Consider the following 21,729-nt stretch of genomic DNA (forward strand, 5'->3'; position numbering starts at 1 on the left):
GAATTTGTTCTCGAAATCAATCGAATATCTCCTTTTTTCTGAGATCTAGGTATAGTTGAGAAAAAGAAGAAGAAGAAAAAGACGAAGAAGAAGAAGAAAAAAAAAATAATCCCTTTTTCTCGATCAAAAAAAAGTGTAATTTAACTTATTTTTGTTTTCTTAACTAACCAAGATTAACCCAGTTTGCCGAGGGTTGAACTCCAGATTATTTATAATTTAGAGTTTAATTCCCGCTGCTCATTAACCAAAAAATAAAAACTTATATTTGTTTCGAATGGAAAAACATTAATCAGATTTTAATCAATACATTATTATTTAAGGCCCCAAATTGCATAGATACGAGCAAATTGCAATATTTGAAACAAGGCCCCAAATTCTTAACTTAAAAAAGCATTTTAAAAACTTGTACCCCAAAACTCATCAAGGACACTGATGCTTCCTATACGCTAGATAGGATTGATACGAGAGAATATATCTTAGGGGTTTGCTAGAAGCAACCACCATTGCAGTGCTATACAAAACCCAAAACACACGACTTAATTAAGTACTAACTCGCGGACCCGAACTCAACTCGGCCGCAATAAATAGAAAAAGCTTTGTTGCCCGGCTAACACATTTTATCCGGCTGATTAGGTAATTCCAGATTTACATTTTCTAAACATAGAAAACCCTAGTAGGGAGAGCTAATCGGCCCTATATAGCAAAACTTCAAGTCTTTAATTCTCAGCCTCTAAAATCCACTAACTTCTTCATGATAGAAATGGTTCCACTACCTGTTTCCACCTTGTTACTCAATCTCTCTATGTTCATACGGAACAGACAGACGTGTTTGTGCACGGCAGTACAAGCGTATCGCTCGTGAGTGTGCGTCTTTATAGATATTAGCTAGAAAGAGGCAGATGTTAAACCTATATATAACGCCATGAACAACATAATTTTCATAGTAAACCCATAAAAGTTTCTGTCTAGTGGAGAGCCTGCTAACTAATACACAAAATATCACAGTAACGAAGCCATGGCTGCTGCGTTTAGCACTATAACTACATCATCATTCTTCCTATTTCTGTGTTTAACTGTGATCCTATTTTTTACTTTGTCATGCTTTTCTGCTGATCCAGACCCTCTCCAAGATATTTGTGTGGCTGACTTGAACTCCACAATTATTATTAATGGGTACCCTTGCAAGCCGGAATCCCAAGTTACATCAGATGATTTCTTTTATAGTGGATTGGTTAAAGAACCAAGCACAGATAATCCCGAAGGGCTAGGAGTGAGACGTGGAGATGTTCAAAACTTCCCTGGGATGAACACCCAAGGACTTACGGTAAGCCGAGTCGCCCTCGCACCTAATGGAATTATTCCACTTCACGTACACCCTCGAGCAAGTGAATCCAATTTTCTCATAAAAGGGTACGTCATTTTTGGGTTCATAACTACAGATGATATTTTGTACGCAAAGGTTATGAAACCTGGAGAGTTGTCTATTATTCCTAGAGGACTTGTGCACTTCGCTGTGAACGTTGGACAGGGGAAGGCTGATCTATTAGCTGTTTTCAATAGTCAACTGCCCGGATTTGCAAATATTCAAACTAATCTCTTTAATTCTACCCCAACAATTCCTGATTATATTTTGGCAATGAACTTCCGAGTTGATGAGAAGGTCATCGCAATGATAAAGTCTAAGTTTGGTCTCAATGGTTCTTTGGCTACTGGAACTTGGAAAGATAGGTCTCTCTAGCATGTGTGCATGTCGAGTCTTGTTAAGTAGTCTGTCGAATGTACGAGTAAGTTACATTTAAGTCGATATAATAAAGGCATGTATGCTAGGTCTAATCCTACTCACGAATGGCGTAAACAACCATCTTCTCTAAAGGAACCCTTCCTGTTTATCAGCAGGATTGTATTATGTAACTTACTTATGTGGTTTGAAATAAAGGACTCATTTTCTTACGAATAAAACCCCAAAACTCCATAGAGGTTTATTGTATTTGTCAAAATTCGGTTTGGTTCAATTCAGAAGGGGTTTTTCAGTAGCCATCGTCACCACATTCCTATATGAAACCCCATCACCACACACAGGTATTTTTTATGGTGACAATGAAGGTTGGTAATCCGCTTTTTTAGACGAAGTAAAAAAATAAAAAAATATAAGCATCCTGAATTTCCATGATGATTTTTTTTGCTCAAAAACAATAATATGGCCGTGCCCCTGATCCTAACGGAGCAGGGGGGAAAATATTAATCCCCTTGATCCTTGAGAGGAGAAGTCACTATTCCAATAAAGATGGTTCACGCTTGATCTGATTGTTTAAAATAGATCAAGTTTAATACACAGATATATTCAGCGGCAGTGCTATTCCCCTCCCCTTCTACTCCCTACTCTCCTCCCTGATGAGCTGTCCATACAGGTGGCGCCTACTCTAACAAAATTAGTAAAACACGTCATATATAAAACTCACGCTTTTTTGAGTCCAAATCTGTTCACACTCCTCTGACGAGTGTATATTTCACATATTCTTTTGATTGGTTGATTATTTAACTAATGGTCCCATTATCCTTCATGTTTAGAATCACGACCCTCATTACATAACTCCATAAATTTAATCAAGGATAGAGATTGAAATGTGAAATACATACTCGTTAAGGAGTGTGCAGGAATTCGCACTCAGCTTTTTTTGACCAAAACCCCACGAGTCACGTGAATTTCTTTTCTATATTCCATTTTCTTTTTCCTCCACCATCTTCTGATATTTTTAGGCTTCTGATTAAATTCTTTCTCAAACGATAAGGGTAGAAATTCAAAATCTTATTAATTAATCCATCTTTGTCTATGTGATCTTTAAAGCTCTACTTGATTTAAAAAAAAAAAAAAAAAAAAAATCTGAAAATCTAAATTACAAAGTTTTTAGGTGGTAGCCGAGCAACAAGCTGAGCCCCAAAATGTTGAGGAGAAATTGGGGTTTCGAAGAATCATGAATGGGTTTAGAAGGAATTCAACATGGGTCTCTGAGAATTGAGAAGCTGATGATGTTTAATGATGGTACTGATTCGAGAATGATTTGGGATCTATTTTTGAGCACATCAACATGGAAGAACAAATAGCTACTACCATTATACAATTGGGATTGATGGTCGAGACATGGTGTAATTCAAGTTTACAAAGGTTCTGTAGGAAGGGGTTTGAGTTAATTTTGATATTGGTAGCAAGATGGGTTCGATTTGTAAAGCAATTTGGTGGAGTTCTTGACATGAGGAGATGAACCGATGGTGATTTACTGTTGTTGGGTAATTTGAGCAACTGGGCAATTAGATGGGAAGGTGGTGGTGGTAGCTTTTGAGGCAATGGAAGATGTTGATTTTTTGTTGCTGGTGAGTTAAAAGAGGGATTAGATACTTGGGGAAGAACAAGCAGATGCGGATATAGAAGAAAGAAAAAAAAAAAAAAAAGAAGGAAGAGATAAATAGTTTGACGTGGTGTTGAGATTATTAGTCCCACGTTGTATGGGCAAACTAAGATCATGCGGTTTATAATTCTATGGGCCTCTCCACTCATTGTCAATTGGTTTTGAGTTGGATGCCCGTATTCTAACATGTTATCAAAGCAGGCTATTTGCGACGAGTCTTTTGACCGCGCCGTTACTCCGCGTCACCCGATTTAATTGTCCACGTGTTAGACCCAACGAGGCTACACGTGAGGGGTTGTGTTGAGATTATTAGTCCCACATTGTATGGACAAACTAAGATCCTGCGATTTATAACTCTATGGACCTCTCCGCTCATTGCCAATTGGTTTTGAGTGTTGGGCTACACGTGAGGGGACGTGTTGAGATTATTAGTCCCACATTGTATGGCCAAACTAAGATCGTACGGTTTATAACTCTATGGGCCTCTCCACTCATTGCCAATTAGTTTTGAGTTGGATGCCCTTATTCTAACACTAGCTTAGCTTTATGTACACATCTCCACATCAGACAGGGAGTAGATGGGGGGAGCGGGGTAGCATTTCCGTTTTGTTTTAAGAGGAAAAACATTAATTTAATGCCATGACCTCATTTTCGGGTTTTGATAGTGTAGTCCTAATCAATCTACTGGATGCGTAGTAGATGAAAGCTAAACTATATTGACAATTTGACACATTCATTCACATTTTTTATCCCCAATAAATATCTAAGAATGGCCATGACCGCCGAGTCAAAAATCTAGCCGTATTCAAATTTCCAGAGGGATCGGGATACAAGAGTTTACCAACTACTGAGTTGTAATTAACTAATTTTGTTATATCGAGTTTAATTGAATGAATTCATCTTAAAATCTGGATTTCACTTGCGCGATAAGCAAAAGAAGAAGTCCATGGCATATAAGGGAAATATTTAACTATTTAAGTTACGTATGGACCTTATATCAAAATACATGTATGACAAACCATAAGGTATACCCTCCAGCGTTTGATACGCTGGAGCATTCGAGTAGAGAACTGAAAAATGCCAATGATACTTGAAAATTAAGGTAGAGACTCAAAGACATGTTATAGAAAAGAAACGCCAATGCAACATAAGTCATACATGGATTCTATCATTTTCCAAATGTAAGCAGAAGTTGTTTTTTTTCTCTTGTTTTCTTCGATACCTAATTTAAGCAGAAGTTGTGCTTAGTTCATTACAAGTTAGGTGATGTGTCGAATCATATCCATGTTAGCATAGTTGAAAGTACATCAGTGGTTCATCACAAGTTGGCGATCCGTCAGTCTGTTTTCTTTTTTGGGTTTTGCACAGTGACGCAAGGGGCTATTAGTCGATCACATGCCAAGAGACGGAATCTAAAGGCCGATCCTGCTTGCATCGGAGAACCAACTAGAGAAAAGTCTACTTCGTTTTGGCATTCTTCATGCATCACACGTCTTTATAGACACTAGCTAGAACGAGGCAGATGGTAAGCCTATATAAATACTGGAATAAGCAACATAGTTTCTATAGCAACTCATAAAAAATTCGATTAGCGGAACTTGCTAATCCATACACCAAATCTCAAAGTAACAAAGTCATGGCTGCTAAGTTTAGTGTTAAAACTACATCATCATTCTTCCTAGTTCTGTGTTTAACTGTGATCCTTTTTTTTACTTTGTCATGCTTTTCTGCTGATCCTGACCCGCTTCAAGATATTTGTGTCGCCGACTTGAACTCCCCATTTCGTGTGAATGGGTATCCTTGCAAGCCGGAGTCTCAAGTTACAACAGATGATTTCTTCTTTAGTGGCTTGAGGAATGGAGCGAGCACAGCAAATCCCTTAGGGTTTGGAGTGAGACGTGCTAATGCTAGCACCTTCCCTGGGTTGTACACCCAAGGAGTTTCAGTAAACCGAGTCGACCTAGCACCTGGTGGAACTAATGCAATTCACGTACACCCTCGAGCAAGTCAATCTAATTTAGTTATAAGGGGGAAAGTCTTATTTGGGTTCGTAACTACTGCTAATGTTTTGTACTATAAGGTTTTGAAAGCTGGAGAGATATCTATTATTCCTAGAGGACTTGTGCACTTTGCAGCAAACGTTGGAAGGAAAAATGTTACCTACCTAAGTGCTTTCAATAGTGTACTGCCTGGAGTTTCACCAATTCCTGATAACCTCTTTGCTTCTACCCCAACAATTCCTAATTATATTTTGGCTAAGAACTTCCGAGTGGATGAGAAGGTCATTGCTTTAATAAAGTCTAAGTTTGGTCTCGATGTTTCTTTGCCTCCTGCAACTTGGGAAGATATGTAGGTCTCCCCGGTGTGTAATTGTTAAATAGTTTGTGGAATTTTTGAGCAAGTATCACTCAAATAGACAGTAATAAAGCCAAGCATGCTAGGTCTAATCCTTGCTGTAATGACGAATGGTGGTTACAACCGCCTTCTCAATGGACTGGAATCCTTCCTTCTGTGAGCAGGACTATGTAACTTTCTTATTTGGTTTGGTTTGTAATGAAGTACTCCGGAATCGTTCCCTTGCTTTACGTATGAACTATATACATTTCCTAATTAATTTTGGTTTCCGAAAATTTATCCGGTAGACTCTAGGTACATGCGTGTGCATACTGAAGCCGATACACATCATCCTCTCTTACCTACAATTATTAGATCAGAATTTCCCTCTTGTTACGTGCATGTTCATTCATTTTACCTCGAATTTTCTTTGCCATCTTCCCCTGGCCCTAGTCCAACCATTAATTTCTCTCACTAATTTCCCAAAGTTTTCTATGAAGTGAGCCAAATGGGGAGGAAAAATTACACCCTCATTCTTCCTAGTCCCTACAATTAATTGCTGCACAAAATTGGTTAAAAAGACCAAAATCAACAATTTCTGGGTGAAAAAGACTTGTACATTTTGTCCAGTTTCATCCATACTAATTTTTACTCGTCCATTTGAACCATGTTTTAAAATTTTTTGGACAAATGACCTATTTTCCATAATTTCTATCACTAATTTCCCCCGAGTTCTCCAATGAACCAAATCGAAAATAAAAAAAAATAAGCCAAAAGAAGATTTCAGGAGAAGGATCACCATATCCAGATGAAAACATAGTATTCTTCTAGCTATTGAATTCAAATACTACAAAGTGGTCTTTATATTCTTTTGCACATTGAAATACCAACTCTGTGGCTTTCGGTGGGTATTTTAATTATGCCTATGCACCATATATACATATAATCATGCATGCGCATTTTATCATTTTCCAAATTTAAGCAGCGGTTGAGATTATTAGCCATTACAAGTTAGCTAGGTGATGAGTCAAATCATGACTATTAAAGGACATATAGTAGAGAGTCCCTCCCTGGTACATCACATTGTTGGTGATTCGTCTCTCTAGTCTCTATTTTGGGTTATGCACAATGACGCATGGGGCGAGAAAGATAATTTAGTGTATAAGTTTTTAAATATAGAAAACCCCAGTAGTGATGGCTCATCATTATAAATAGCAAAACTATAAGGCTTACGTTTTGTTATCAGCCTCTAAAATCAAACCAACCCTCAACGAAAGTAATGCTTATGGAAAACGGAGAGGAGAAATGAATAAACACGTCATAGCTGCTGAATATTGACCAGCTGAAAGGGGCTGACGTTAAACCTATATAAATAAATGGCATAAGGGACATAATATTTACAGTAAATTCATAAACATTTCGATCTAGCAGAACCTGCTCATCAACATACCAAATCTCAAAGCAACAATAACATGGCTTCTAAGTTTAGTATTAAAACTACATCATCATTCTTCCTAGTTCTGTGCTTAACTGTGATCCTTCTTTTTATCTTTTCATGCTTTGCTGCTGATCCTGACCCGCTCCAAGATTTTTGTGTTGCTGACTTGAACTCCACAATTATTGTCAATGGGTACCCTTGCAAGCCGGTGTCTCAAGTTACATCAAACGATTTCTTCTTTAGTGGCTTGATGATTGAACCGAGCACAGCGAATCCCTTAGGGCATGGAGTGAGAATTGGTAATGTTAGCACCTTTCCTGGGTTAAACACCCTTGGACTTACGGTAAACCGGTTCGACCTCGCACCTGGTGGAGTTACTCCAATTCACAAACACCCTCGAGCAAGTGAAGTTAATATTGTCCTAAAAGGGAAAGTTATTTCTGGGTTCATAAGTACTTCAGATGTTTTATATTTAAAGGTTCAGAAAGCTGGAGAGTTGTTTGTTATTCCTAGAGGACTTGTTCACTTTGCAGCAAACGTTGGACGACATAAGGCTGTTTTGATAGCTGGTTACAATAGTCAACTGCCCGGATTTGCATTTATTCCTAATAATCTCTTTGCTTCTTCCCCAACGATTCCTAATTATATTTTGGCTAAGAACTTCCGAGTTGATGAGAAGTTCATCGCTATCATAAAGTCTAAGTTTGCTCGGAATGGTGCTTTGGCTATTGCAAATGAGGAAGATATATAGGTCTGTCTAGTGTGTGCATTTCGAGTACTCTATTTAAATAATCTGTGTAATGCTCGAGTAATTTTCAATGGAAGAGTCAATAATAAAGCCAACTATGCCAGGTTTAATCCTCGTAATCACCAGTGTTCGCACCTACCACCTTCTCTACGTACTGGAAATTCGTTGTCTACGAGAAGAACTATGTAACTTTCTTATTTGGTTTTAAATATGGGACTCATATGCATGCATCGTCCCTTTGCTTTATTTCCTAAGTCATTCATTTGGATTCCCAAAAACTTATTCTACAAACTCTATGTAAACATGTCCTCTTAAATCAACACATGAAATACCAATATATCTTCTTAAGTTTTACCTACAATTGTCAGATCAGAGTTCCCCTCTTGTTACGTGTTCATCACCAAATTTGAACCTATGCACGAACCCCTTTTCAATCCAAGACCTGTATTCAGAGGCACTGGACAATGTTCTTTGTATGTTTTTGCATATTGGAATTTGGAACACCAATTCTGGGGCATTTGGTGGGTATTTATAGCATGCAAAGCACCATATATATAAGTTCATCATAAATTATCAAAGGGATCCTTTTGCTAATCTTACATTTGCCAAAAAAAAGGCACGAAACCAAAAGGAAACATATTCCAAAATCAAATTCCAATTCCCGACCCAACAGGTTGTAAATTCTTGGTTCTAGCTACATAGGAAGTTCACATTTGATCGGATCCAAACATCGAGACCCATATTTTTTTATCAGTCTTTGTGGTCCGGGGCGGCTAGAATGTGGTTGGGCCACATACTGTAGTGATCTACACTACAAATTAGCACAAAAACAATTCGGAATCTCTAAGGATGGAGATTAGACTAGGGAGAACATAAAGTAGAGATGGAAAAGCAGTTGTTGATTAATAATTCTTCATACCAGAAGAAGGATTCAAAGTACAAACTTATACCAACACACACAAGAAAGGCGTGCACTGCATGTGTGTTTGGCACAGACTCAATTAACGGCTAAACAAAATTATAAAAAACATTAATTAAGATGATCAACTGGGTGCCAAAATCCACTGGGGGTGGCCTTAACTGGTCAGGCAAAAGAGGTCTATGACCTTCTCATCAACTGGGTGGAAGAAGCGAGCACAGATAATCCAGATGGTCTAGGAGTGAAACGTGGTGATGTTCAAAACTTCCCTGGGATAAACACCCAAGGACTTACGGTAAGCCGAGTCTCCCTCGCACCTGACGGAATTATTCCACTTCACGTACACCCTCGAGCAAGTGAATCCAATTTTCTCATTAAAGGGTACGTTATTTTTGGGTTCATAACTACAGATGATATTTTGTACGCAAAGGTTATGAAACCTGGAGAGTTGTCTATTATTCCTAGAGTACTTGTGCACTTCGCTGTGAACGTTGGACAAGGGAAGGCTGATCTATTAGCTGTTTCAATAGCCAACTGCCCGGATTTTCAAATATTCAAACTAATCTCTTTAATTCTACCCCAACAATTCCTGATTATATTTTGGAAAAGAACTTCCGAGTTGATGAGAAGGTCATCGCTACCATAAACTCTAAGTTTGGTCTCAATGGTTCTTTGGCTACTGGAACTTGGAAAGATATATAGGTCTCTCCACTGTGTGCGAATGTCGAGTCTTGTTAAGAAGTCTGTCGAATGTTCGAGTAAGTAATTTCATTTGAGTCGATATAATAAAGTCATGTATGCTCGGTCTAATCCTACTCCACGAATAGCGGCAACAACCATCAGGATTGTATTATGTCACTTGCTTATGTGGTTTGTAATAAAGGACTCATGCATCATCTCCTTGCCTTATTTTTGAACAACATTTCCATAAATTTATCCGGTAAACTATAGTTAACGCTGTCCTATATGTAAGATTAGATTTTCCCACTTGTTACGTGTTCATTCTCATCTCCCCCTAGTCCTACCATTTATTTCTATCACTAATTTCCGAAAGTTTTTCTATGATCCTTACCAATAAAACCCCAAAACTCCAAAGAGGTTTATTGTATTTGTCATAATTCGGTTTGGTTCAACCCAGAAGGGGTTTTTCAGTTGCCATCATCACCACATTCCTATATGAAACCCCATCACCGCACACAGGCATTCTTTATGGTGACAATGAAGGTTGTTCATCCGCTTTTTTTAGATGAAGAAAAAAAAAAAAACATTAAAAAAAGTAGAAGCATCCTTAGTTTCCATGATGATTTTTTTTCTCAAAAACAATTATATAGCCGTGCCCCTGATCCTAACGGAGCAGAAAAAGGAAAAAAAAAAAAATCCCCTTGATCCTTGAGAAAAGTCACTATTCCAGTAAAGATGGTTCACGCTTGATATGATTGTTTAAAGTAGGTCAGAGTTTAATACACAGATAGATTCAGCAAATGAAGGTAGCTGAGATATCAAAACAGCTTTATTAATTTCTAAACGAGTTAATTAGTGTTTGGGTCCTGGATTTTGGTATGGTAAAGGATTTGGGTCCTAAGTTTGTCCAATTTTGAGTTTGGGTCCATGAGTTACATTTCAATAACAAAAAGATTGTATATTTTTTTTCACTATCTTTTTGAAACATATATATTTTCTATTCAATTCACATTCTTATACAATTAATTTAACTTACATTTGTTTGGAGAGGAAAAACATTAATTAATTTATTGCCATGGCCTCATTTTGTGGTTTTGATTTCGAGTAGTCCTAAATTCCTAATCCATCTACTGGATGTGAAGTAGATGTAAGCTAAACCATATTGACACATTCATTCACATTTTTTATCCCCAATAAATATCTAAGAATGGCCATGACCGCCAAGTGAAAAAGTTCGATGCGAAATGCCGAGTCAAAAATCTAGCCGTATTCAGATTTCCAGAAAGTTTACTAACTACTGAGTTGTAATTAACTAGTTTGGTACTTTGCTTATATCGAGTTTAATTGAATGAGATTCATCTTAAAATCTGGATTTCACTTGCGGGATAAGCAAAAGACGAAGTCCATGGCATATAAGGGAAATATTTAAGTTACGTATGGCTTATCAAAATATATACATCTATGACAAACCACAAAGTAAACCCTCCAGCGTTTGGTACGCTGGAGCATTCGAGTAGCTAGGGAACTGAAAAATGCCAATGATACTTGCAAATTAAGGTAGAAACTCAAAGACATGGTATAGAAAAGAAACGCCAATGCAACTTACTCATGCATGGATTCTATCATTTTCCTAATGTAACAGAAGTTGAGATTACAAGTTAGGTGATTCATGTATAGAAAAGAAACATCTTTTCTTAGTGCGCCAATGCACCATAAGTCATGCGTGGATTCTGTCATTTTCCAAATGTAAGCAGAAGTTTTTGCAAAAAAACTCACTAGGAGCATTTTAATAAAAAGGCAAAAAAAAAAATGAGGGGGACTAGGCCAAAACCTCAAAGATATGAGAAGAGAAGAGAAGAACAAAAGTAAAAGAACATGATACAAATTATCTAAAACGATAAACGGACATACTTGATCTGTATGTACCCACAGCTGATCTGTCTTCTTCCATACATAGTTTAAGAAGTTGAGCTTAGTTCACTAAAAGTTAGGTGATGTGTCGAATCATATCTATGTTAGGATAGTTGAAAGTACATCAGTGGTTCATCACAAGTTGGCGATACATCTGTCTATTCTCTTATATGGGTTTTGCACAGTGACGCAAGAGGCTATTATTCGATCACACGCAATAATCATATGCCAAGAGACGGAATCTAAAGGCCGATCCTGCTTGCATCGGAGAACCAACTAGAGACAAGTCTATTTCGTTTTGGCATTCTTCATGCATCACACGTCTTTGTACCTATATAAATACCGGAATAAGAAACAAAATTTTATATTAAACTCACAAAATATTCGATCTAGCAGAACCTGCTAATCCATACACCAAATCTCAAAGTAACAAAGTCATGGCTTCTAAGTTTAGTATTAAAACTACATCATCATTCATCCCAGTTCTGTGTTTAAGTCTGATCCTTTTTTTTTGCTTTGGCATGCTTTTCTGCTGATCCTGACCCGCTTCAAGATATTTGTGTCGCCGACTTGAACTCCCCAATTCGTGTCAATGGGTATCCTTGCAAGCCAGAGTCTCAAGTTACAGCAGATGATTTCTTCTTTAGTGGCTTGAGGAATGGAGCGAGCACAGCAAATCCCTTAGGGTTTGGAGTGAGACGTGCTAATGCTAGCACCTTCCCTGGGTTGTACATCCAAGGAGTTTCAGTCAACCGAGTCGACTTAGCACCTGGTGGAACTAATGCAATTCACGTACACCCTCGAGCAAGTGAATCTAATTTTGTCATAAAAGGGAAAGTCTTATTTGGGTTCGTAACTACTGCTAATGTTTTGTACTATAAGGTTTTGAAAGCTGGAGAGATGTCTATTACTCCTAGAGGACTAGCGCACTTTGCAGCAAACGTTGGAAGGAAGAATGTTACCTGCCTAAGTGCTTTCAGTAGTGTACTGCCCGGAGTTTCACCAATTCCTGATAACCTCTTTGCTTCTACCCCAACAATTCCTAATTATATTTTGGCTAAGAACTTCCGAGTAGATGAGAAAATCATCGCTTTAATAAAGTCTAAGTTTGGTCTCAATGGTTCCTTGTGTACTGCAACTTGGGAAGATATATAGGTCTCCCTAGTATTTGCATGCATGTCGAGTCTTGTTAAATACTTTGTCGAATGTTTGAGCAAGTATCACTTGAAGTCTTGAAGAGTAAGTAATAAAGCCAGGTACGCTAGGTTTAATCCTTGTTGTAACGATGAAAAGGTAGTTACAACCGCCTTCTTTACGTAATGGAATCCTTCCTGTCAATAACTATGTAACTTTCTTATGTGGTTTGTAATTATTAAGTACTCGGGCATCTTTCGGTTTGCTTTATAAACTGCATTTCCTATATAATTTTGGTTTTCATAAATTTATCAGGTACTCCTTGGTACTTTCCTGTACATACTGAAGCCAACACATCATGCTCTTATGTCTTACCTAAATGATTTCGGTTTGCCTTGCTAGCCGGTGTCTCAATTACGTCAACTGATTTCTTCTGTAGTTGCTCGATGAACGAAACGAGGACAGCGAATTCCATAGAGGATGGAGTGAGAACTGGTAACGTTAGAAATTTTACAAGGATAAACACCCACACCCTTGGATTTACCGTAAACCAGATCTACCTCGCGCCTGGTGGAGTTACTCCAACTCACATACACGCTCGAGCAAGTAATATGGCCATAAAAAACAAGTTCTTTCTACCCTAGGAAGTGAACCAAATGGAAATAAAAAAGCCAAAACAAAATTTCTGGAGAAGGGTCACCAATGACCATGTCCAGATGAAACCATAATATACTTCCTGCTCTATATTCAAACACTGCGCATTGAACTACCAACTCTGTTTCTTTTGATAGGTGTTTTTGATTGCGAATGCAGCATATACATATTTCCAGCGTCTATTGAACAAGTTCGGAATACGTATTTTTAATATCAGGAATAGGTTATTCCTAACGTCTGAACATTTCCATGAGTTTATTGTCCCATATTTCACAAACTCCAAATAATAGGCCTTTTTGAAGCTTATAACTCGATATGAATGTATTTTTTTTATTAGAAATGGTCTTCATATTTTAGCTTAATCACATCATCTAGGTTCATAAAGCTGGTTTCTGCAATTTTAATAGGAATCTAAATACCATCCTTTGGGCTCAGAAAGCCGGTTTCTGCTATTTCAAGATCACATTTTAGAACATTAAAATGTATTCAAGTCGCTTAATAGTTGTCTATATTGATTATCAAGGGGTAAAAAAGCAAGACTTGTCACTACTTCGCGTGAGTTTTCAGTTTTTTTTTTTTTTTATTTCATCATTAATTGAAGAAGTTCAATAAGTATATCCAATTTTAGCAATAATTTTTTTCCCGACATATGAACATTATCATGTGTTTATTATTCTAGACCTCTAACTTTCACACACTCCAAATAGTAGACTTTTTAAAAACTTATAACTAGATAGGAATATATTTAGCTTAGAAATGGTCTTTAGATTTTATCCTAATCCCATTATATGGGAACCAAAAGCCAATTTCTTCAGCTCTTTTATGTTTACATTTCGCCAAGTTACTCTATAGTGGTATATTTTGATTGTAAAATGGCCAATGAACAAGACAAGTAACTATCTTTCAAGTTTTTTCGATTTTTTTGAAATTCCAACGTTTATTGAAGAAGTTCAATAAGTATTTTTAATATCATGAATAAATTATTCTTGTCGTCTGACATTGCCATGAGTTTATTGTTTCATAGCACTAACTTTCATAAACTCCAAATAATAGGCTTTTTTGAAGCTTATAACTCGAAAAGATTCTATTTTGGGTAGAAATGGTCTTCATATTTTAGCTTATTCACATCATCTAGGTTAATAAGGTAGGTTTTTATAATTTTAGGAGGAATCTAAAGTATCATCTTTTGGTCTCAAAAAGCCGGTGTCTGCTGTTTCAAGATCACATTTGAGAACTTTAAAATATATTTAAGTCGTTCAAGAGTCCTCTATTTTGATTGGAAAAGGGCAAAAGATCAAGATATCTTACTACCTTGCATGGTTACCAGATTTTTTTCCAAATTTCATAATCAATTGAGAAGTTCACTAAATATTTCCAACGTCGGGAATAATTTTTTCATGACATATGAACATTGTCATGAGTTTATTATTCCAGACCCCTAACTTTCGGAAACTCAAAATAGTAGACTTATTATAACTTGAGAGGAATTTATTTATCATATAAATGGTCTTTGGATTTTATCCTAATCCCATCATGTGGGAACCGAAAGCCGGTTTCAGCTTTTTTAAGATCATATTTGAACACTTTTAAATTTCTCCAAGTCACTCTACAGTGCTCTACTTTTATTGTAAAATGGCCAACGATCAAGTGAGGTAGCTATCTTTCAAGGGTTTTCGATTTTTACCAAATTCCACAATCTATCGAAGAAGTCCAATAAGTATTTTCAATATCAGTAATGAATTGTTCCTGACGTCCGAACATTGCTATGAGTTTGTTGTTTCATAGCATTAATTTTTGCAAACTCCAAATAATAGGCTTTTTTTGAAGCTTATAACTCGAAAATAGTCTATTTTGATTAGAAATGTTCTTTATATTTTACCCTTACCACACTATTTGGGATCCAAAAGCCGGTTTCTGCAATTTTAAGAGGAATCGAAAGACCATCTTCTGGGACCAAAATTTGGGACCAAAAGTCTGTTTATATTATATTTAGATGACATTTAAGCTCTTTAATTTATCCTCAAGTCGCCCAAGAGTGGGGTCTATATTGATTGGAAAAAGGTTAATGATTAAGACATGTAACTATCTTGCACGTTGTTTAGATTTTTTCCTAATTCCAATGTTTATTGAAGAAGTTCAATAAATTAAACGATAGTTTTACTCAGCCCATCAAGTCAAACCCATCTTCAAATCCATTGATGATGTAGAGATTTCAACACCGTTAAGTGCTGTGATGAGAAGAAGAATTGTAATACAATCACCAAGAGTATGAAGGACTTTGTTGAATTCATCTCTCAACACAACCTTATTGATTTACTTTTAAAAGGAGCTAGATATACTTGGTCTAATGGGCAGACCAATCCTGTAATGAGCAGACTTGATAGATTCCTCATTTCTCCTTCCTTTGAACTTCAATTCCCCTTGGCAACTCAACTTGCTAAAGCTAGGCCAACATCAGATCACATTCCTATCCTCCTAGATATCTCTGATCCTTCTTGGGGACCTAGTCCTTTCAGGTTTGAAATCATGTGGTTTTTGGAGAATGGTTTTTTGAAACTTTTAGAACAATGGTGGTTGTCTTTTTCTTTTGCAGGTAGTCCAAGTACAATATTGTGGTTGAAATTGAAGGCTTTAAAGAAGAAGTTGAAGGTATGGAATAGGGATAATTTTGGTCACACTAATACCAAACTCAAGCACTTACTGGAAGAGATATAGTTCTTTGATCTTTTGGCAGACGACAACATCCTAGATGAATCTCAGTTGGCAGATAAACTTAAATCCAAGTATGAGTTTGAGAAAGTTACTAAAATGGATGAACTAGCATGGAGGATAAAGTCCAAAAACAAATGGTTACAAGAAGGGGATAGAAATACTTCTTTTTTCATGCGTCAAGCCACTGCTAGAAGAAGATACAACAGGATTAGACAGCTATACATTGAGGGTGAATTGGTCTCTGACAGGTTCAAACTGCAAGAACATATTGTGAATTTCTACAAGGACTTGTTTGCTGAAGAAGAAGTTATCAGACCGGCTTTGGAAGGTATTACTTTTGACACTATCAATAACATTGAATCTGAAATATTAGATGCAAATTTCAATGAAGATGAAGTATTTCAGGCTATCAAAGACCTAGGACAAGACAAGGCACCAGGGCCTGATGGCTACCCTATCATGTTTTTCTCAAGGTGTTGGAGTTTTATTAAGGAGGACATCATGAAGACTATTATGGAATTCTGTGAGTCTGGTAAGATCGATCCAAAGAATAATGTCACTTTTATTACATTAATACCCAAAAAGGATTATATTGAAACAGTGAAGGATTGTAGACCAATTAGTCTTCTTACCAGCATGTACAAGATAATTGCAAAGGTACTTGCCTCTAGAATGAAACTAGTTATGCCAAAGCTCATCTCTCATGTTCAATGTGCCTACATTGAAGGTAGACAGATAATAGATGGCACTCCCATTGCTAATGAATTGGTCGATTCAAGATTTAAATCTGGGCTTGCTGGTGTGATTTGCAAAATTGACCTAGAGAAGGCCTTTGACAGAGTAAATTGGAAGTATTTGGAGGATATCTTACAGTAGATGGGGTTTATTAGGAAATGGCGTAGTTGGTTGAAATTCTGTTATTCAACTGCATTCTTCTCGGTGTTAATAAATGGGTCCTCCTTTGTCTATTTTGGCAGTACTAGAGGTGTTAGGCAAGGCTGTCCACTTTCACCTTTGCTTTTTAATATTGCAATGGAAGGCTTCTCAAGGTATTTGGACAGAGCAGCAGGTTTGAATCTCTTTAGTGGCTTCAATGTAACTCAAAATGGCTTAGTGGTGAGCCATTTACATTATGCTGACGATACTATCTTCTTTGTAGATGACAAGAAAGAAGAGTTGGTCAATCTCTTCTCCCTTCTTCATTGTTTTGAATATATTGCAGGCTTAAAGGTCAACACTTCAAAAACAAGACTTATTGCAGTAGGAGATGTACCTCTTATTGAGGAATGGGCAATTGAATTGGGTTGTGCAATTGATTCAATTCCTTTCATGTACTTAGGCATGCCTTTGGGAGCAAAAGCTAACTCAAAAACTATTTGGGTTCCCATTATTGAAAAATTTGAGGCCAAACTCTCAATGTGGAGACAAGGTAATTTATCTAAAGGTGGTAAGCTGGCTCTACTCAAGTATATTTTAAGCTCCCTTCCCATGTATTATTTCTCTCTTTTCAAGGCCCCGATTTCTGTTATCAAAATTTTAGAAAGGAAGATGAGGAATTTTTTGTGGGAGCATAAGTCGGGTTCAACAACTTCTCACCTTATAAACTGGAATTTAGTTTGCTCTTCTAAAGAGAAAGGTGGTTTGGGTGTCTTAAATCTAAAACTAATGAATCAGGCTCTTCTTGCAAAATGGTGTTGGAGATTTGGTGTAGAAAAAAACCATTTGTGGTACAAAATCATTGTTGAAAAGTATGGTGCTTCATTCTCTATTTGGGTCCCTGGTAAGGTAATTTCAGCTCATGGCGTTTCTTGTTGGAGGACAATTGCTGAAATGAATAATTGGATCACTTCTAACTGCAATTTCTCACTCTGGATTACAAATTTTTTGTGTTCACTCTGGATTACAAATTTCTTTGTCGCTCTAGTTTGGATGTGCAGTTTCCCTTACTGTACAAACTTGATTTTTTGAAAAATGACAGTATTGCTGCACATATTTCAGAAGATGGAGCATGGAAGTTTGATTACAAAAGAGTTCTGCTGAATGATGAAGTTAATCAACTTGCTGCAATGTTTCTTGTTATCGGTTATGCACCACCAATATTAGACAACTTGCCAGATACAAGAAGATGGGCTATTGAACCCTCTGGTGTGTACACTGTGAAATCTCTCTATGGAAACCTAGTGGCTGATGCTGGAGTGACTAATTTTCCATGGAAGTTTATATGGCAAGCTTGCATTCCTCCAAAAATCTGTTTTCTCATGTGGTGCGCAGTTCATGGAAGACTTAACTCTCTAGATATGTTGAACCGTAAAGGTATGGACGTGTATAACTCTTGCATTTTTTGTGGTGATAGTACTGAGACACAAGATCACATCTTTATGCACTGTAAAGTCGCACATTGTGTATGGACTTCTCTAACTCCGAACACAGACTGTTCATGGGTCTTTCCTGCAACTATGTATGCGCTTTCGGTCTCTTGGTCAACCAATCACATCTCCAGTAACGCAGGAAAAGATATTTGGAACCTAATCCCTGCTGCCATCATTTGGACTCTCTGGAATGAGAGAAATAGTCGCACTTTTGTTGACGACTATGCATTCAAAACAGACACAGAGTTGTGTGATATTGCAAAAGTCTTAGTTCTTTCTTGGGCAGCTGTTGCTGGGAAGAGAATTCACTCCAATTTCTCTTATACAGTGCTTAATTGGGATACAATTTTCCATTGATTATATTCTTGTTCTCTGTCACTGCTACAGCTTGTAGCTTTTCTGTACATTCTTTTTAATCTAATAAAATTCCTCTTTTCCAATCAAAAAAAAAAAGAAGTGTCTTGACTTGGTGACCAGGTGGCTGAGCAGGCTATATACGAAGAATTCCAAAAAATTTGTATCATTGATGTGTACACTCAATTAAGATCCATTGTATCTGGATTCCACAAAGATGAGATTTATTATTAAGTACTTGAAAGAATCATTCTGTTCTCTTTATTTGCTTAATATTGCAAAACCTATATACCACAACGAAAACTGCAACATTAATAGCTCACTAAGTTAGAAGTTACAAAAGATAATCCCTTTGAACAATGAAGATCAATCTGATACTCAGTGCAGGTGAATGAATTTATAGGAAGGGGACACGTCAAAGTCTGTTTGTAACAACATTCGGAGAGAAACCCCTTTTGTGCTACGTTTTTGGTTCAGACGAAAAAATTGAAACCTAGCCAGCACTTTTTCCAGCAAATCTAATTTCCCAATTGATCCTTCCATGATAATGAGAAGATAACTGAATCTTCCTTAAAACACCCCCAAATCAATTGGAAAATCCTTGATATGACCTAATATATTTGTTAGAGCATAGCTCGGTCAAACTCGCATGCGTTGCTATCTCAAACATGTTTGTCAATGTTAGTGATCAAAACTATAAGTCTTGATTTCTAGTCTCTTATAGCTAAGTCTCGGACTAGGATAGTAAGTGAAGTTGAGCTCAAGGACTTCATGCCGATTCATCATCCAAGTAGAAGATCTACTCAAGAAACCGGTGGAACTTCTCGACTAAAAGGTATGCGGAGACTTGAACTTATCTGCCACTCAAAAGTCTATCTATTCTATCTCCTACTCTTTGAGACAAAAGTCGTATGTTATATATATAGACCAGATCATACATATTTGGTATTTTGGGCCGAGTATACCTCGCCTATCTATATCTCGAAATATGTGTTGGTAAGATTTTCACTTCGACTAAGTACATCTTTGCCTAGTGACGAAAGTCATGATAAGTTTCAATCACTTTGAAAATTGCTCTGACGAAAAATGGTTTGTGAATAACAAACTATATAACGTTCTATGAGAAAGTTTTAATGATTGAAATGAGAGTTTAGACTATATAACCAATGTATTCCTTGAACCAAAGTCTGCGAACTTTGTTGATCAAGAGAACCGGAGAAGTGCGTGAGCCAAGTCCGCGAACTGGCGGAAGTTCTCGTCCGAGAATATCTGCTGGAGTTTGATAACTTCATCCGGAACTTAAGTCCGCGAACCCAGTCCGCGAACTTGAGTAGGTTATGTCTAAAAACGATTGTTCTTGAACTCATCTTTATTTGACTAAGGAATGCTTTTGCAAACCGTAGCTATAAAGTTCATGAACCGATTCGAGTGAATCAAATCGTTTTTGCTTCAATTGTGCCTTGTGTAATTACATAAGATTTCCTTGCAATTAAACAACTCTCTAACTAGTTCATTTGAGTCATTTGAACTAGTTATGGTGAAGAAGAACATGGTTGGTATGAAATGCCCACATGGTTAACCTTTCGGTTAGACTATTGTTGAACCAACAATGTACACATTTAGGTGCGGTTAACAAACCTAGAAGCGTATAGTCATTTGTGTATGACAAGCTAATTTTCGATCTAACGGTTGAGAAATATTAGCTTAGATCTAAATCAGGTTTTCATCTAACGGTGGATATTGATTGCTTTTTAACTAAGGAAAAAACTCTGATTTGAAAGACTATATAAGGGGACATCTAGCATGAGGCTGAGATTGAAAACCAAATGATTGGTTTTGATTATATCCTTGATATGGTAGGTAATTATCATAAGACTGAGATTGAAAACCATATTGACCAGTATCAAATTGATCACCACTACGATCTGATTGATCTTGTACACCTTACATGTTATTTCTAAATGGAAACATGACGATGATACAAAATTGTAACAATTAAAATTAATTAAACCTAAAAATAAAAATAAAATAAATAATTATGCACACAAATCATTCAAATGATTTTTCCCCATTCAAGACGGGCTATGAATACTATCAACTCATCGTGAACACAATATAAAAGTAAAATCAAGAAGAAAAATAATAATTAAAAAAAAACAACTAAAGTACTTAAAAAAAAGAATAACAACTAAAACTAAAATAAAAAATAAACTAAAGAACAATCTAAAAACAAAAGTAATAAATAAAATTACTAAAAGAAAATAAAACAACTAAAAGCTACCGACTGTTCCCCGGCAGTGGCGGCAAAATTTGAGTGCGCGTCGTTTATGCAACAAATTAATTAACTTCTTTCCACACAATTAACTGGTAATTAATATAATGATAAGGAGTTCGTTCCCACGAAGAGCAGGGAGTTTCTCGCTGTTTAAAAAGTAACTGAAATGGGATTTTTAGATTTTCAAATTAAAGTAACTAATAAAACAGAATAATAAATATTAGTTTAAAATAATAAGAAGAAAGTTGTTACTGGGTCTAAAGACAACAAGAAGATGAAGATTGTAGAAGAAGAAGATGTGCAACTTCCGGTATGTAAGTTCATCGGAAAACCTATTCCCATGAATGAAGCTAAGAGGCTATGGCTGGAAAGATACTCCCAAGAGGTTTCTTTTTAAATAACCTTTGAACTTTAAGTTTGATATAGTATATTTTTTTAATTTTTTAATTTTTTTAGGGTATCGGTTTGATTTTATTGTTTTGTTTCAGTTGATTCAGAAGCAGAGACAAAAAAATTCTAAGGTTTGATTTTCATAATGCTTGCCAACTTTTTCATTTTTAATTGCAGTTCTTTTGTTTGTTGTTATTTTTCGGGGTTTTGATTTGATTTGATTTTTTTGCGCGTTTTTGTTTCAGAGATCATAGAAGTGTTCTAAAGGGTAAGTTAGCAAATCATTTACTGTTTTCTTTTCCCCCAGTTTAAATCATGATTTTACTTCTGTTCAATTTTAGTGATTTATCTTGGGTTTTCTTGTGTATTTAAGTGATGATGATGAAGTTTTGGTGGTCAAGACTGT

At 36.5% G+C, this 21,729-nt stretch overlaps 4 protein-coding genes across 4 annotated transcripts; all 4 read left to right on the forward strand.

Moving 5' to 3' along the window:
• The first annotated feature begins 1,015 nt into the window (after window positions 1-1,015).
• Window positions 1,016-1,738, forward strand: LOC113327880 (germin-like protein subfamily T member 2). The gene has a single exon (XM_026575001.1). It carries the CDS (start codon window positions 1,016-1,018, stop codon window positions 1,736-1,738), a length of 723 nt encoding a protein of 240 aa, XP_026430786.1.
• A 3,302-nt stretch (window positions 1,739-5,040) lies between these two features.
• Window positions 5,041-5,813, forward strand: LOC113327881 (germin-like protein subfamily T member 2). Its single transcript, XM_026575003.1, has one exon. It carries the CDS (start codon window positions 5,041-5,043, stop codon window positions 5,755-5,757), a length of 717 nt encoding a protein of 238 aa, XP_026430788.1. The 3' UTR covers window positions 5,758-5,813.
• Window positions 5,814-7,210: 1,397 nt separating this feature from the next.
• On the forward strand, window positions 7,211-7,927 carry LOC113327882 (germin-like protein subfamily T member 2). The gene has a single exon (XM_026575004.1). It carries the CDS (start codon window positions 7,211-7,213, stop codon window positions 7,925-7,927), a length of 717 nt encoding a protein of 238 aa, XP_026430789.1.
• Window positions 7,928-11,960: 4,033 nt separating this feature from the next.
• Window positions 11,961-12,590, forward strand: LOC113327883 (germin-like protein subfamily T member 2; the record flags this gene model as incomplete). The annotated part of the gene is made up of 1 exon (XM_026575005.1): window positions 11,961-12,590. A coding segment is annotated over one exon (630 nt), but the record flags the coding sequence as incomplete, so codon positions are not given.
• Between the last annotated feature and the right edge of the window lie 9,139 nt (window positions 12,591-21,729).

Source organism: Papaver somniferum, unplaced genomic scaffold (genome assembly GCF_003573695.1).
Source record: "Papaver somniferum cultivar HN1 unplaced genomic scaffold, ASM357369v1 unplaced-scaffold_107, whole genome shotgun sequence".
Classification (NCBI taxonomy): Eukaryota; Viridiplantae; Streptophyta; class Magnoliopsida; order Ranunculales; family Papaveraceae; genus Papaver; species Papaver somniferum.

Coding starts and splice junctions, on each gene's coding strand:
- LOC113327881 (XM_026575003.1), top strand. CDS start 5,041: ATGGCTGCTAAGTTTAGTGTTAAAACTACATCATCATTCTTCCTAGTT.
- LOC113327882 (XM_026575004.1), top strand. CDS start 7,211: ATGGCTTCTAAGTTTAGTATTAAAACTACATCATCATTCTTCCTAGTT.
- LOC113327880 (XM_026575001.1), top strand. CDS start 1,016: ATGGCTGCTGCGTTTAGCACTATAACTACATCATCATTCTTCCTATTT.